At 52.5% G+C, this 16,344-nt stretch overlaps 2 protein-coding genes across 2 annotated transcripts in view; one reads left to right on the top strand and one right to left on the bottom strand.

The window, feature by feature from the left end:
* TNFRSF13B (TNF receptor superfamily member 13B) overlaps positions 1-3,418 on the top strand; it is a 35,939-nt gene extending 32,521 nt beyond the window's left edge. The window contains exons 4-6 of the mRNA XM_049638005.1: positions 2,105-2,281; positions 2,663-2,925; positions 3,143-3,418. Of these exons, the coding sequence (XP_049493962.1) occupies positions 2,105-2,281; positions 2,663-2,913 (428 nt within the window). The 3' untranslated portion in view covers positions 2,914-2,925; positions 3,143-3,418. The remainder of the gene's footprint in view (positions 1-2,104; positions 2,282-2,662; positions 2,926-3,142) is intronic.
* Positions 1-16,344, bottom strand: part of MPRIP (myosin phosphatase Rho interacting protein) — a 329,117-nt gene that overhangs the window by 261,379 nt on the left and 51,394 nt on the right. The window lies entirely within an intron of this gene.

Raw genomic sequence — 16,344 nt, 5'->3', positions numbered from 1 at the left:
GTGTTAGAATTTGTGCTGAGAACATCTGAAATACGCAGATGTTTGGATTCCCTCCTTGAACCTACACGGCGGTGCATCTGTGCTTAGCAATCTGGTAGCCGGGCACCCGTCCCTGATGCGGAGGCTGCCGGCCTCTCCCCTGCTAAGCCAGCTGTACGAGGTCATCTTACTCCAGAGGCGAGCAGGAGCAGATAGGCAGACGGAAAGACCTGGGGGTTGGGACGTGTGGATGGCCGGCCTGTTCTGCCCGAGGCCCTGTGACCTCCCTTGGTTCCTCTTTCCTCTTTGGGCCTCAGTCTCCAGATCTGTAGCACTGGCACACGGTGAGCCGCACTGGGGGTTCTCTGCATCCCCCTCCTCCGTGGCTTCTCTGAGCTCTGGGCAGGGGACAGAAGGCCAGCACCGCCCACCCAGAGCTCCCATTCTCCCTCTGTAAATGTCAGGTGGCACCTGCCAGCTGTTACTGTATAAAAATCGTGACTCTGAGGAGCGTGTGCAAGGAAGAGGGCAGTGCCCTTCCCGCTGCCTGTGTGTGGCCAGCCCGGAGCACTGGCCTGGAGCCTGTCAGACCCGACCCCAGTAGCAGCTGCGACTGTGGACAGTGTGACTTTGAATCTCAGTTTTGTCACCTGCAAAGTGGGGTGTAAAACGGTGCAGTCACGGTGGAAAACGTCCGGTTTTTCCTCAAAAAGTTAAACATAGAGTTACCCTCTGACCCAGAAATTCCATGCCTAGGTGTATACACCCCAGAAAACTGAAAACGTGCGTCCAGACGCACACTTGGGCACAAATGTTCACAGCAGCATTATTCGCAACAGCAAAAGGTGATAACGACCCAAAGGCCCATCGGCAGCTGGATGGATAAACAAACTGTGGGGTGACGGTACAATGGAACATTATTCAGCCACAGAAGGGAGGGAAGTCCCAACACACGACAATGACGATCGGCCTTGAAAACACGCTCAGCGAGAGAAGCCAGACACAACGGGCCACACATTGTGTGATTCCATTCGTATGAAGTGTCCAGAATAGACACATCCGCAGAGTCGGAGTGTAGCTTAGTGGTGCCAGGGGCTGGGGCAAGGGAGGTGGGGGGTGACTGCTAGGGAGTATGCGGGTGACAGAAATGTCTTCAGATCAGACAGTGGTGATGGTGGCACGACCTTGTGAATATACTAAAACCCACAGTTGCCCGCTTTAGAATGGTGAATTTGATGGCATATGAGTTATATCTCAATATCCAAAGGTGGGGTGATCAGTCCTCGTTCAGATTACAGAGACACTGCCCGAAGCACCTGCATATGGTAAGGGCTCGGTGGGGGGCCCACACCATGCGTATATTACACACACACATACTGACTCTGGCTCATCTGTCCTTTTCTACCTGGGGTCTACGGAGCACCCCAATTCCAGGAGCCAGGAGAAATTTCAAGGGGAGAGCTTCGGCTCAGGGCTGCCTTCCTCTGGCACCCAAACCAGAGGCTCAAGGCCCTGGGAAGAAAAGTGACCACCCCAGCTCCCCAGGACTCTCCTGGTTTGCTAGCCCAGATTCATCAGCAACTGCGCCCGGCTCACTCTCAAAGTATGCTTCTCCAGGACGGCCCCCTCTTACAGGAGGGCCCAGGTCAAGACAGAGACATCTTCCCGGGACTATAGTCTGTCCATTTTTCCATCCACCGCTGGTAGTGTCCCGATCCACATCCTGTAGCAAGAGCAGGCGTAAAAAGGGCAAGCTCCAGAGGTGTCCAGCTCTGAGGTCTTGGAAGAAGTTGCCACCAGCCTGGGGTGGAGGGGGGCTGATTTCTTCCGGAGTCCAGAAAAGGGTCCACACGAGCCAAGCTTCAGGGCGAGGAAGGGAACCAGCTTCTCCAGGAGCCAGACAGGTCCACAACAGGCCAAGGGCCGGGGGCCGGGGGCTCGGCCCTCCAAGGGGGCACGGGGATGGCCACGTGGCTTGCTTGGGTCTAATGAGGAAAAAGAAAGATGGTAGGACAAGGGGGATGCTAGCCCGAGGAGGGGACACTTCAGGGAAGGGCCCTGGGCGGTGAAGGGCCCCTCCTGATCTCGGGGCCTCATGGCTGTCTTGCAACCCCCCCGGCCCCAGGGCTGAAGCTGAGCGCCGACCAGCTGGCCCTGGTCTACAGCACACTGGGGCTCTGCCTCTGTGCCATCATCTGCTGCTTCCTCCTGGCCGTGGCCTGCTTCCTCAAGAGGAGAGGGGACCAGTTCTCCTGCCAGCCCTCACCGGCACCGTGTCAGACCCAGGCCAAGTCCTCCAAGGGTGAGTGTGAAACGGGCACTTGCACCGCATGTGGGGCCAGCTGCGGGAGGTCCCTCTGTCCCCGCACTGGCCCTGCTTCCGAACGGGAAGCATCTTTTCGGTCTTGGTGAAATCAGGTTCCACATGGAGACAACAGATGGGGCGCCCGAGGAAGGGTGGGGGTGCGGCGATGGCCATCGGGTTGGCAGGGGCGCTCCCCGAGGGGTTCCTACACAGGCTTCCCCAAGCAGAAGGGGAGCTGGTGCCGGGAGAGGGGGGCTGCCTCTGCGGCGGGGGCGGGGGAACTCGACCGCCCGGCCGCGTGTCCCCTCTGTCCGTGCAGGGCGGTAGAGAAAGGGTCAGGGCCAAGGCCAACGCCATCGCCCTCTCACCTTCCGTCAGATCACTGGATGGAAGCTGGAAGCGCGGAGGGCGCGTTGCCAGAGCCGGTGGAGACGTGCAGCTTCTGCTTCCCGGAGCGCAGGCAGCCCACCCAGGAGAGCGCGGGCGGGCCCGGGACCCCCGGCGCCGCGCGCTCTGGGAGGTGGGGGCGCCTCGGCCGGACCGCGATCGGACAGCCGTGCGCGCGCACCCCGCAAGGCGGCCTTGAGGTCCTGTGCGCTCCTGCGGAGGAGGGAGGCCCGACCTCGTGAAATGGGGGCAGGGTGAGACCGGGAGAGAGATGGGGGTAGGGGAGAGAGGCGGAGGAGGGGGGGGGGAGACGGGGGGAGGAAGGGGCAGAGAGGTGAAAGCACGGGAAGGGAGGCGGAGGAGGGGGGAGAGGTGGGGAGGAGAGAAGACAAAGGGGGAGAAAAGAGCTGGAGGGAGGGAGGTGCGAGGGAGGGAGGCCTGTCACCAACTTTATCCACGTCTCCACTGTAGGTCGCCATCACCTAAACACCTGCAGTGAAGTCATACCTACCTGCTGGCCACAACCCCCAAGAGCCCTTCTTTAGAAATAAAACTCTCCCCGGCTGCCCGCTCCTCCCTTTCTCTGGTTTTCGTCGTGTCTCCCCCGTGATGACTCTGGACGTCCCACCCTTCCCGCTGCCACCACAAGGGGTCCGCCTGGTTTCTGAGGCCCTGCAAGCTGATGGTCCCACCAGGCTCACGACCGAGCTCGTTGACCTGTGCTGGGTGGGAAGCGGGTGGTGGGGGGGGGGGGGGGGGGGGGGGGGGGGGGGGGGGTACACGCTGGGACTGTGTTGTGCCTTTTCGTTCAAGAGGGGAAGCCAGAGAGAGGGGAACGCTAAATGGCCTGAAGGAGGCGTGCCTCCCACCAGAGGCCTGGGCTCTTTACATTTGTTTTATTAAACAAATTCCCCACCACCATGCCTCCTTAGGCACAGCAAAACACAGTGCAGTGTGTGTGTGTGTGTGTGTGTGTGTGTGTGTGTGGTGGGGAAGGCACAGGCTGAGCCCAGTGCCGAGCTGCTCTGAAAGCCCCAGGCTAATTGCCCGGACGTCAGCAGGAGCGTTCTCGTTGGCACCCACCTTTGGCCCCATCTGGCCACCAAGCTGCACTGTTCGTGGCTTAATATTCTTCTTTACATCAACTCACCTTTTCTTCTAGACCGGCTCTGACCTCACGCTGCATTTCCTGCATTCTGACTGATAATAAGCAATAATACCTGAACATCCACAAGTGTTAGATGTTACCTAGAAGTAAAACCTTGGATCTCGAGGAAATTCTGCCAGGGTCCCACAAGACGAGCAAACATGTCTAATAAATTTTAACCTGATAAACGAGCACCGTCTTGCCTTACGGGTAGCACGTGATGCTGAACGTCACATGATCACACCTGAGCCAACGGTTCTTGGAATTCGCCCTGATATGCAAATGCTTTGGGTACACGCGTGTTTCCGGAATGAGTTATGCTCGCAAACCAAGGTTTTACTGTATTTTATATGTTGAGTAGCATCGAAACCCGCATTTTAGTCGCCCTTAAAAGGCATAACTGTTCTTAGAAGCATTTGCCCAGTAAGACAAATACATGGTTCTGTAAATCAAAGTAATTCATCCTGTGCCACCCCAAATTACCTGGCACAACTGTGAGGTTCACATAACACGCTTTGGGAGGTGTAGACGGGAAGCCTGATGCTTCCCCCAATGCGCTACAGGCCGTATCCGCTTCCCAGGGCTCTTCGAACAAAGTAGGACGCGCTGGGTGGTGTCCCCCACTTCTTGAGGTGTGACATCTGCCGTCAAGGTGTCTGCTTCCTTCTGAGAGTCCTCCGGAGGCCCGTGAGGGAAGGGCCCTCTGTTCGGCCCGCGCTCCCCCATGTGTGTCTGTGTCCACATTCTTTCCTTTTTATGAGGACACCAGTCCTACGGGATCGGGACCCGCCCTCACGTCTCATTCAACTCGATCACCTCTGTTAAGACCCTAGCTCCAAACAAGGTCACATTCTGGGGACCTGGGGTTGAGGGCTTCAACACATGAATTTGGGGGACACAATTCAGCCCATCACCCAGGCCCTCCCCAAATCCACCTCCGCTTCTTATCCCTTGACAGGCAAGTTGACTTCTAATTTTTTTAAGACATTCTTAGAAAATTAAAAATTTTAATTTTTAACAATTTAACGTTTTAAATTTTAACTTAAAATTTAATTTAATGTTTAATGTTTAATTGTTTTAATGTTTATTTATTTTTGAGAGAGAGAGAGAGAGCATGAGCGGGGGAGGGACAGAGAGAGAGGGAGACCCAGAATCCGAACAGGCTCCAGGCTCTGAGCTGTCAGCACAGAACCCAACCTGGGGCTCAAACCCACAAACCGTGGGATCATGACCTGAGCTGAAGTCGGACAGTTCACCGTCTGAGCCACCCAGGCGCCCGTGTTCGATCAACTCTTCAAACACCACTATTTTTTCTTTAGAAAGCTTTCAGAGTGATTAAAAAGAAGAAAAACGAGGGACATCTGGGTGGCTCAGTCTTCCGACTTGGCTCAGCTCATGATTTCATGGTTTGTGAGTCTGAGCCCTGAATTGGGTTCTCTGCTGTCAGGGCAGGGCCCACGTTGGGTCCTCTGTCCCCCTGTCTCTCTGTGCCCTTCTCCTGCTCGCATGCTCTCTGTCTGTCTGTCTGTCTCTCTCTCTCTCTCTCTCTCTCTCTGTCTGTCTCTCTCTAAAAAGTAAACGTTTTCTACAAATAAGAAAAACAATGCCCTTTATATTTACCTTACTCTCTGGAAATCCTCACTGTTTGGTGTAGATCCAAGTCTGTTAACACGTACCTTCGTCTGAAGAACTTTCTTCTGCAGGAGATGAATTCTCTCCATCTGTGTCTGTTTGAATAAGTCTTTATCTCTCTTGCGTTTGTGAAAGATGTTTTTCTCCTGGGTATGGACTTCGGGGTTGCCAGTTCCTTCCTTGGAGTATTTTAAAGACATTATTATCCCTGGTTGGCATAGTTTCTGACAAGACATCTGCTTGGATTCCTATCTCTGTTCCTCTGTAAGCTGTGTCCTCAATTTTCTCTCTTTCTCCTACCTTTGTAGCAGTTAGAGTATGTTGTGTCTAGGAGGGGTTTTTTTGGGGGGAGGGGGTAGGTTTTTCACTTATCCTGCTTGGGGTTCTCTGAGATTTCTTGATCTGTAGTTTGATGTCTTTCATTATTAGGAGATATATATAGATATAGACATAGACATAGACATAGACATAGACATAGATAAATATGTGTAATATCTATATCTATCTATCTATGTCTATGTCTATGTCTATGTCTATATCTATATCTATATCTATATCTATATCTATATCTATATGCCATTCATTATCTCTTCCAGCTGTTTGATATCATCACAGCTCTGGTGCCCTATTGTTTTGTGTTTTTTTTTTCCTTTCCATTCTTTCTTCTCTTTGTGTTTCAGTTTTGGTCATTTCTATTGACCTTCAAGCTCACTGCTTCTTCCCTCAGCTGTGTTGAGCTTACTGACAAGACTTCGTCTGATGTATGTGGGTTTGTCTTCCAGTTTCCATGGGACTCTTCCTCATAGTCTCTGACTCCCTGCTGAAGTTCCCCCATCTCTTCAGGAATGTATTCTACATTTTCCATGGGAGGCTTCAACTTATGAATCTTTTAATTATTTAAAAATTCCGGCCTAATACTGTCAACACCTAGATCACCTGAGTCTGGCTCTGTGGAGTGATCTGTTTCTGGGCAGTGGGTTGTTTTTACCTGCTGTCTGGCGTGTCTTGTAATATTTTTAATGAACTCCAGATCTGTGCAGGGCGGTGGGCAGACTGAAGTAAGAATGTGCCCGGAAACGGGCACGCCTTTTCTCCTGCCAGGCTGTCAGTGGGAGGGGGTGAGTCGCCCACGTCGTGAGCTGAGCTGGATCAGGGTTGGTTGGTGTTAGGTCACCTTCTGTGCCTCACTGGCTTCAAGTTCCCCTGGCGTTGCCATGTTCTTGGTGGCAGAGGGTGGCCGGGTTTGTAATGTTCCTGCTACACCCTTGGCTCTACACCTTCCCTGAGTGCCTCTGCCTAAAGAGGGTCTATCTCCATTCTTGGCCTTCCGTCGGGGGAGACTACCCTACTTGGTGCTTGCCAGCCTAGGCGGCGGCGGGAGCTGCCTGCGGTCCTGTTCCATCTCAGTGGCGGGCAGGCCACATTCCTGGGCTGGGGGAATCAGCCTCGTCCGGTGATCCCTCCCTCCCTCTAGGAATGGAACCCCCTCCCATGGGTCGGGCCCACGACAGCTTCCTGCCCAGCCACAGTAGAGGGTATGTTCCTTCCTACCACCCGAGATGGGTTTGAAGTCCGTGGACAAGAACCTGCAAGTGGGTGCTGACGCCCCTTGTTTGCAGTTTCCAGAAGTTCTATGCTCTCATGCTAATCCATACTCAGTCTTCGGCAATTCTTTAAAGCATTGGAAGGACTCCTCTTGCCCACTCGCGTGGCGGCTCTGCCTTCTTCCCTGTGGCCGCCGTTCACGTCGCCACTCTCCTTGGAGGCACCTGCCTCCCTTAGACTTCAGGCTACTTGGTTGCCCTGTGGCTGCAGCTCACAGATGGGCTCAGGGAAGACACGGTTTGGGGGGTTATCCAGCTTATTATCACTTAGGGAGGAGTGGTCCTCTCTCTGGCTTCCTACTTCCTAGGTGCCACAGGAAGCCAGGGAGATCTGTTAAAAATATCACTTACAGGGGCGCCTGAGTGGCTCAGTCGGTTGGGCGTCCGACTTCGGCTCAGGTCATGATCTCGCGGTCCGTGAGTTCGAGCCCTGCGTCGGGCTCTGTGCTGACAGCTCAGAGCCTGGAGCCTGTTTCAGATTCTGTGTCTCCCTCTCTCTCTGACCTTCCCCCATTCATGCTCTCTCTAGGTCTCAAAAATGAATAAACGTTAAAAAAAATATATCACTTACATCCTGTCTTTTCACGGCTTAAACCCCTCCAGTGGGTTCTCCACACAGAATCAAAGCTCAGCCTCTTACAAGGGCCTTTGAGCCCCATGTGCCCTGGCCTCCTCTCAAACTCCTCTCAAACTCTGCTCCTATCACACCCCATGGCACCCACCAGCCTCCAGCCCCACTCGCCCTCGTCCTCAGAGAGGTTTTCCTTTCCGCAGGCCTGCCCTGAGGCCTTGGCCTTTGCTGTTCCCTCTCCCAGGAATGCCCTTCCCTGCATCTTCACTCGGGTTGAAGGGGTGCTCCTATCGTGCAAGCTTCAGCTCAAACGCCACCTTCTCAGAGGCCCTTTCCCTCCACAGTTTCCCTTCTCCCTGATTTCCCAAAATTTCAAAAATCTCCCAGATACGATCCTGGAACAGAGGAGACAGGGAAGGAAGAGAGTTCCTCCAGCTGTCCTTCTCTGGCTCCTGATATTTTACTGGGGCTACCGGGCCGGCGGCTCTCAGCCTTAGCTGAACATTAGAACCCCGGGGCGGGGAATCTGTAAAAATTCCCGAGGCCTGGGCCACACCTCAGACCAATTAAATAAGATTATCCGGAGTTGGGGGGCAGGCCTCAAGAGGATTTGTAGGCTCCCAGGTGGTTCCAGGTGGAGAACCAAGTGGTCTGGTCCTAAAACGGGCCCTGTCACCCACCAGCCTGACATTCGGTCTCTTTCGAACAGGACAGGTCCCACATCTCTGCCTCGCAAAACACCCTGCTTCTCCTTCCCAATTTTTGTTGACACTCTCTCATTTATAGACTAATCAAAGGAAAATCCCAAAACGTGTCCCAGGAAAGGGGCATCTGTGCTTGTTATGCATTTTCCTGTTGGAAAATACACCGCAGATCCCAAACAGCCCCGAGCTTTGCTCTCGGGCTTGGGGCTTTAGAGAAATATTTACAGAATTCTTACTACATGCCAAGCAGTTTTCCTAAGCAGGGTGCAATTGTTTTCCATAGAACAATCCTGTGAGAGGATGTTACTAATGTCCCCATTTTATAGGGGAGGCTCACGGTTACCCAAAGGTACCCAGAACCAGGATTCAGGCTCAGGCGGTCTGGCTCCACAGTCTGCCTCTTAATCACTGGAATATACTACAGAGAGGGTTCAGATTACAATGTAGGGTATTAGGGAAGCTGGAACTTCTATATCTTAGCACGCAGAGCGTGCCCCTGACACGGGGCAGGGAAACCACACGAACCCGCTGGTGTGGAAAGCATGAACCATCCTGGCTGGAGACCAGGAGGAATTTTTCCACCGGCTCCTGGTGAGAACCAGGTCACAACATCGGTCAGAGGTGCAGTGGTCACACAACGTGCTTCCTGCAAGCCCTCGAGACTCGGCTTTTGGAATCAAGGGGAAACCGCCAGTGTGAGCAGGATTCAACGGGAGACAGCAGGGCGCTCGCTAAGCTGTGTCCCTCTGAGCCTCAGTTTACCCATCTTTGAGGACACGCCTTTCCTTTTGCCTGGAACGTTCTACCTCTGAGAGCCTGTGCTCAGTCTCCCTTCATTCAGGTCCCTGCCCCGAGGTCGTCTAATGGGAGAGCCATTTGACCACCTGTGTCAACAGCATGCCCACTGCTGTCCCGCTCTGGCCCCCGAGCCTGTCTCTTCTACGCAGCCTGACACATATGTGTCCCCATCAGACCGGACGCTCCATGAGAGCGGGACTGTGGCCTCTCCCTTCCTAGTGTCCAGAACAGTCCGAGCCCTGCGGGTGTCAAACAGTTGCCAAATGAATGAATTCAGGGGCCCAACGTGATCATTGCTAAAGTCATTTCTAGTTTGAACATCCTACAAACAGGCAACTTATTTACCCTTCCTCTCTTAGCTACCGGCATTTACATCCATTGGTGACTGGTTTCACCACCAGGAGAAGCAGGGAGAAAAAAAAATCTTTAGACTCATCCAACGTCAGGGTTGGGAGGGAGATTCCCGACCACCCGTTTTAAGCTCTGCCTCTTCCTCAAGAGAGTCTCGAGCCGCAGGAGGCACTGCCAGAGAGCACGGAGCCCCAACTAGAGGGGTCATCTCTTGTCCCCTGAGAAGAGTCTTTCCTGCTACACCGAACCGCTCTTTCTGGAAGCAGACCGAGACAGGATGGAGGGGGTCTCGGGGAGCTCTCCTTGGTCCGTGTTAGTCTTCACAAATTCGTGGCATGAAGGGGCGCCTGGGTGGCTCAGTCAGTTAAGCGTCCGACTTCGGCTCAGGTCATGAGCTCACGGTTCATGGGTTCGAGCCCCGCATCAGGCTCTGTGCTCACAGCTCAGGAGCTGGAGCCTGCTTCGGATTCTGTGTCCAGCCCCCTCCCACCCCTCCCCTGCTCGCACTCTGTCTCTCTCTCTCTCAAAAATAAACATTTAAAAAATTTAAACAACAACAAAAACAAATTTGTGGCATGAAGCGTATTGGTCTCAAACTTAGATGGTCCCCACATTGGGATAAAGTGCACAAGGTTTCAGGCGGATACATTTCTTCCCATGGAAAAGGCGGAATACGCCTCCCTCACTGGCAGAGCTGTGTGTGGGGGGGGAGCCAGGAACCCGGAGAGAGCCAGGGAGGAAACCGTCCTGCCCTGTGAAATTGGTCCAGGTTGATGCTTCGGGTCTGCTCTGGATTCCACTGGCCATCGTGCCTGCCGCGGGATGGGACCATGTGCCTGTATTAATGCACGAATCTGAGAGTCCCAGGAGTCAGAGATGTCACTGAGCGTGATGGGCACTGTGGTGCACGCCCCAGGACCCCCAGGCCTGAAGCACTCGGTTCCTCCTCTGGAGAGCTGCTTGTCAGTGGCTCTAGTAACTGCCCTCTAATCAACAGAGCCACCTCACCCGCACCATTACCCTGTCCTGCTGAATGTCACTTCCTCAACTAGGCTCCCAAGAGCCCTGTAAGGTTTCCAGAGCACAGTCACCTGAGTTTGTCCGCATGTCTCACAGATACTATGTCAGCGCTTACTTCCCTTCCCGTAAGTTCCTTGGGGACAGGACCTGGCCCCTTTTTGCTCAGCGTCATATTCCACTTGAGATATTCTCTTGGGACCGGAGTCCCAGGCTGAGTAGGAGAGTCCACGAATATTACGGACCAGACACTATGTTAAGTGCTGTGGATACGAAAAGACTAGATCTGGCCCATCCGCATTTCTACATATCATTCTTTTATCGATGCAGCCCAAGACAATAGCTTTTTTTTTTAAAAAAAAAAAAAAAAACAAGTATTTTTTGCTCACGTAACCTGTCCGTCCAGCCTACAGGTTCTCCTCCATGTCATTCTTTATCCAGGACATTCTGGTTGATGGACACTCCTTAACCGAACACTGCCAGTGGAGGCAGAGGGGGAAAGAGAGCACAGGGAAACATGTACCGGTTCTCAGAGAGTCTGTCCAGAAATTGTACATACAATGTTTTTTTAATGGAAATCTGTTCCGTCTACTCTGGGGTTAATTCCCCAGTTCCCAAGTGTATAGTGCATATCCTTGGCCATTAGCAGGATCCCTGTATTGACTTTTTATCTGCTACACGAGGGCTACTGTGGTTGGAAGGATTATGTGGAGATTCCTGGAACTTCACCTCCCCAGCAGGACCACACACCAGGAAGCAATATGTAGTCGTGGGGGGATTTCCAAGGGTAACGCCCCACCAAAGAATTAAAAGACGCAGCAGTGATAATACCTATCACATTCCCACTTAACTCCCCTGCACGGCCTGTGCTGAAGATGTGAGAGAACAATGGCAGACTACTATAAACCTAATCCAGTGCTGTCCAACTGCAGCTGCTGTCACAGAGGTAGTGACAGCTTTCCTGGAGCAAACCAACATGGCGCCCGGCACTAACTATGCATCCAACTGACCTGGTTAATGCATGTTTGTCCCATACCCATTTGTAAGGACCGCCAAGGCAGTCTGCTTTTACTTGTCAGGGCCAACAGCATACCTTCATGGCATACACTTGGGGCCACATTAATTCAGCTTTCTGCTCCAAGAGTCTACATACACATTGACCACCTTGTTGTTCCAGAATTCATTGCTCTGGTCCACCATACTGATGACATTTTGCTGACCGCATCTGATAAGCAGGAGGTAGTAAATGCTTTAGTAAGGCAAGGGAACTAAAGCATGAGAAATACGCTCCCCAAAACTCAGGGGTCCCCAACTCAATGAAGTTTCTGGGGGTTCAGCAGTCTGAAGCCTATCAAGATAGCCTCCTCAAGGTGAAGGACAAATTGCCTCCACTCGCACCACCTACTGTGCAAAAACAACGGCTGACAGGTGTTGGGTGTTGGAGGCAGCTTACACTGCATCTGAGTGTGTTAACTCGATCCACCTACAGAGGCTCCATATGGCTCCCAGTGTCAAGTAGGACCCAAGTTCAGGCTGTCACACATGTTGTACTACCACTCCAATCTTATGATCCAGAAGATCCAAGGATACTTAAAATGTCCCTGGCAAGTAAGGATGCTTTATGGACACTCCAGCAAGGACCAATAGGAGAGAAACAGCATAGAGCTCCAGGATTTCAGAGCAACTCCAATCTATGTCCTCCTCTGCAGATATACGCACTTTCTAGAAACAGCTTCTGCTTGTTCCTTAGACGCAGCAGCCCGGGCGAGTAATCACAGGACGCCAGTTGACCATGCAGCCTGGCCCTCCCATAACGAAAGGAGTGTTGTCTGACCCGTTCTGCCTTAAGGCTGGGCGTGCGCAGCAGCCATCCACCGTCTGGCAGAAAGGGCACGTCAAAGGGGGAGCGTGGGCACGTCCGGAAGGTAAACTGCAGGAGTAGGTGTCTCAGACTTTCAGCGGACACCTGCTGCATGGCATCGTTTTTTGTGGCCAGATGACTGAGGACACTTAAGGACAGTGACGAAGGAAAGTCCTCCGAGGGGAACTCTGAGCCGTACGTCTGGTTACCCGCCTTGTCTGGAATGAGATGGGGCCAAAAATACTGATCTACATGGACTTGCGGTGAATTGCTAACAGCTCGGCTGGATAGTCAAGCATCTGGAGCAGGATTCAAAGATTAGTGACAAGGTCTGGTTGGGGACAGACCTCTCAAAATGGGCACAGGCTGTGAGGATGCGTGTATCCATGTGTGCCTGCCAGAAAATCCCTAGAGGGGAGGCTATTAATGATCAGGGGGACAAAATGGCCTGCCTTGTAAATGTAGTCAGGGTCCTTCCCCAGTCACCATGCTTGCTGGATGGACCCGTGAACTAAGTGGCCATCAAGACGGGTGGGGACTAGAATAGGCTCAACATCTTAAACTTGCCCTGCCCAAGGTCACCAAACTAACGACTGCTACGTGACTTTTATGCATTTAACCAGAGGCTATTATCCACTGCAGACGCCGCCCCCCCCCCAACCTCACTGCAGCCAGAATACAGGGGTCTGAGGATAAGGTGCAGGAGTGGGGTTGACACTTTCCAGTCTTATACTTAAGAACCCAATTACAGAATCTTTTTATTCTAGGCCAGGAAAGTTTGGGCGTTGCTGGTTTGATGGTCTTAGACCTTAAGGGGGATAAACTTCCCCTGAGGGTCACAATGCTGGTTCCAGTTCATTTGAAGAGAGTGCCTAGGACCCAGAGTGATTCTCTGGCATCTCTTGGTATTTGCATGTAAGGGAAGTAAAGGAACTTGCAGCAAAGGTCTCTAAAAAAGAACAATTCCGCCATGAAGGTCTGGGTCAACCAGGTAATAACCAGCTGGGGGAGGTTCTGAGGACAAGGGAAGTGGGGAGTTTTGAGGGGAAGAAGGATGTCACGAATGTCAACTACGGTCCTGTACCAATTACAGAATCAAGGGCAGTGCAAACTGGACACATTTTCTCCTTATTTCTACACGCTATTTTCTCATTTGGGGAGCTGACTGCAAAACCACACGTATTGTTATACCACGTCCCAGATCCTGTCGTCGAACCCTGGTAAGGATTCCTGAATTTAAAGAAGCTCCTGAAAGCCCACGGTTGTCCTGAGTCCATGGATATGTCCCCACAAGAGGAGTGGGCCAAAGAGCAGTGAGCCCATCACAGGACATGAGGAAACGTGGGGTGTGTGGACTCCCCCACACTCAGAGCAGTCGCTAGACTGGTCCAAACCAAGCATGAGGTCTGGCCGCGGACCTTGGCGGGGTTCCCGTCACGACAAAGTGTGCCCAGGCATCCACACGGTGTGGCCACTCATCCACCGTGCCCTTTTCAGCTGCCGTCATTAGTAACAGAAGAGCTGGCCAGATTTCGGAAGAAAATGTAGCTTTATTATGACATAGGAAAGACTACAAGCCATTAAGGTAGAAGGGTCGATAGGTAGAAGGGTCATTCCTTAAAATGACAGGTAAGAGGGGGGTGTAAACATCTTGGTAATAAAATCCACAGCACGATCATTGGAATCTTTTTCTCACGATTTTCGTTTTCAAGGTTATAGTAAATGAAACAGTCACTTGAATCGTCAAAAGAATGGCAATTTTACCCGGTGAGAGCATACACACCAAGCCAAACTACAACAGCACGGGGCGACGTGTCGTGGGGGCGGGGGCGCTGCCGCAGGAAGGAGACCTCAGACTGTCCTTCGCCCTGGAGCAGAGGCCCGGCCGCTCGGGCCGCCTGCCCCGCTGCCCCGGCCCGGACACTGCTCAGAACGCACAGCAGACTCTGAAGATGGAAAGCTGGTCTCACCGTGGAGCATGGAAATGACTGCCAACATCTCAGAAAGGCAGGTGTTTTAAAAACACTGGTGGGGGCGCGGGGGTGGGGGTGGGGGGGAGGTCACCCAGTGATCCCTTAGTGTCAGACGCACTTGGTAACGACCTGAACACCTATACAGGGGTGGTTACTAGGAAATAAGAAAGCCATTTTCTGGAATTTCACAGCTGGATCAGGAGCAAAAGGAAAAATTCCCAGGTCCGTCACGGAGGATTTTGTTCCTAACGTGGTAAATTCACACGAAAACGCCGACGGCAGGATGCCCTGCTGGCGGCACGGGGAGAGGGCAACCCCTGCGGTAACAGCTTGGCCAGTTCCTCCTGCCACGGGGGGCTTCCCGGCACAGGCAGAGAGCGCCAGGGCCAAAGGGAAGGCAGAGGATTCATTTGGGTGTAAGCATTTAATGTCTACAAAGGTTAACGTGGCCTGTCTGTCCCCAGTCCTCCTGTTCTTGGAGCAGCCGAGCTCCTGAACACGAGCAGCGACAGACGGGGGAAGCAGGGCTGACCAGACCACAGGGAACCTGCCAGAAAACCCAGAACAATCCAGTAAAGCCAGGCCACAAGGCAGCAAAGCACATGGCTCAGAACTCTGCAGGCCAAGTCAGCTCTTCTCCCAGGGTGCTCCTTATTAACGGGCAACAGCTCTCCCCAAAAGACATCTTCACAACACAGCCGGCCTCTCTCTCTGTCACACACACACACACACACACACACACACACACACACTCAGCACACGTGGCCATTTCTGGAAATCTGCACCCGTCCGTATTTCTGATGACGCCTGCTATCTTCAAACACTTATTCCTAAAATGAGAACGAACTGAGCAAGTGCTTTAAAAACTGCGTCACTAGGGAGTCCGTCACGTGTGATGTTGCTGCAGCAGATGACTGCTGTTTCACGTATTCTAGCATCTTCCACGCTGAGCAGTAACTACTCCACTCCTGCTGTTGCTACCACTTCCTCAATTGACTAGGCTAATGAGCTGGATGTGGTCCGCTGTTTCCGCACGGCCTGCCGGCTAAGAACAGTTTGTACATTTTTATGTAGCAGGAAAAAAAATTTCATGACATGTGAAAACTGTCCAATTTCAGCGTCCACGGGAAGGTTTCCTGGAACGCAGCCACACTCACGTCTTTATGTATTACCTGTGGCAGAGACCACTTGGCCCACAAAGCCTGAAATATTTACCACCTGGCTCTGTACGAAACGGCGTGCTGAGCCTGAAACAGGATTCTCCTCCTCTCCAGGAAAGAACATTCCACAGTTCAGATGCAGACCAGGCTCCCGGGACAAGCACTGCTTGTTGCACAAATCATATGCCAAAGCAGCATTTCCTCCCCCACATCTCTGGGTTGGTAAGTTCTCAGAAGCGGACAATCTAAGCTTGGGTTTGGACAGACAGATGCATGCAAGGTATCTTACAAGGAACAATGCAAAGTGTTTCCATCTCCTCAAGCGGCTCCTCCCTCTCCCCCCCAGCTCGATCACAAAGCCATTTTCTCCCTGCTACCAATTCAAACTACACCAAATGCAGAGCAGAGGCACACGGCAATGAAAGCAGGCCCCACCGGGGGCCACTCCCGCTTCAGTCCCCCACGGGAGCCGCCAAGCGGCGACAGGACAAAGTATGAGGAAGGGAAACGAAGAAGCCACTGAAAACACTTCATTTACTCAAAAGGTTAATACGACAGAGACACTTAGCTGCAGCCTGATTCTCCTCTGCTGCGTCTGCCTGGTTAAAACCAGGACACGGACACTTCCGGAGGGAAGGGCGGAGGGGAAGCAACAAAATCGGCCCCGATTCAGAAGCAAGATTCACTCTCGAGAGAATAAAGGGAAACGACCTCAACTTCAGTATAAATTCAGTAATTCATTCACGTTACTACCATTATGTTTATGAAAGTCACCATCGTGGAAAAAGAGAGAAAAGGGGAGGGAGGATTAGAAAGTGCCTATTTCTAAAAAAAAAAAAAAAAAAAAAAAAAAAA

Source organism: Panthera uncia, chromosome E1, assembly GCF_023721935.1.
Source record: "Panthera uncia isolate 11264 chromosome E1, Puncia_PCG_1.0, whole genome shotgun sequence".
Classification (NCBI taxonomy): Eukaryota; Metazoa; Chordata; class Mammalia; order Carnivora; family Felidae; genus Panthera; species Panthera uncia.
Note: the sequence above shows the minus strand (reverse complement) of the source record. Positions and strands in the feature narration are given on the sequence as shown.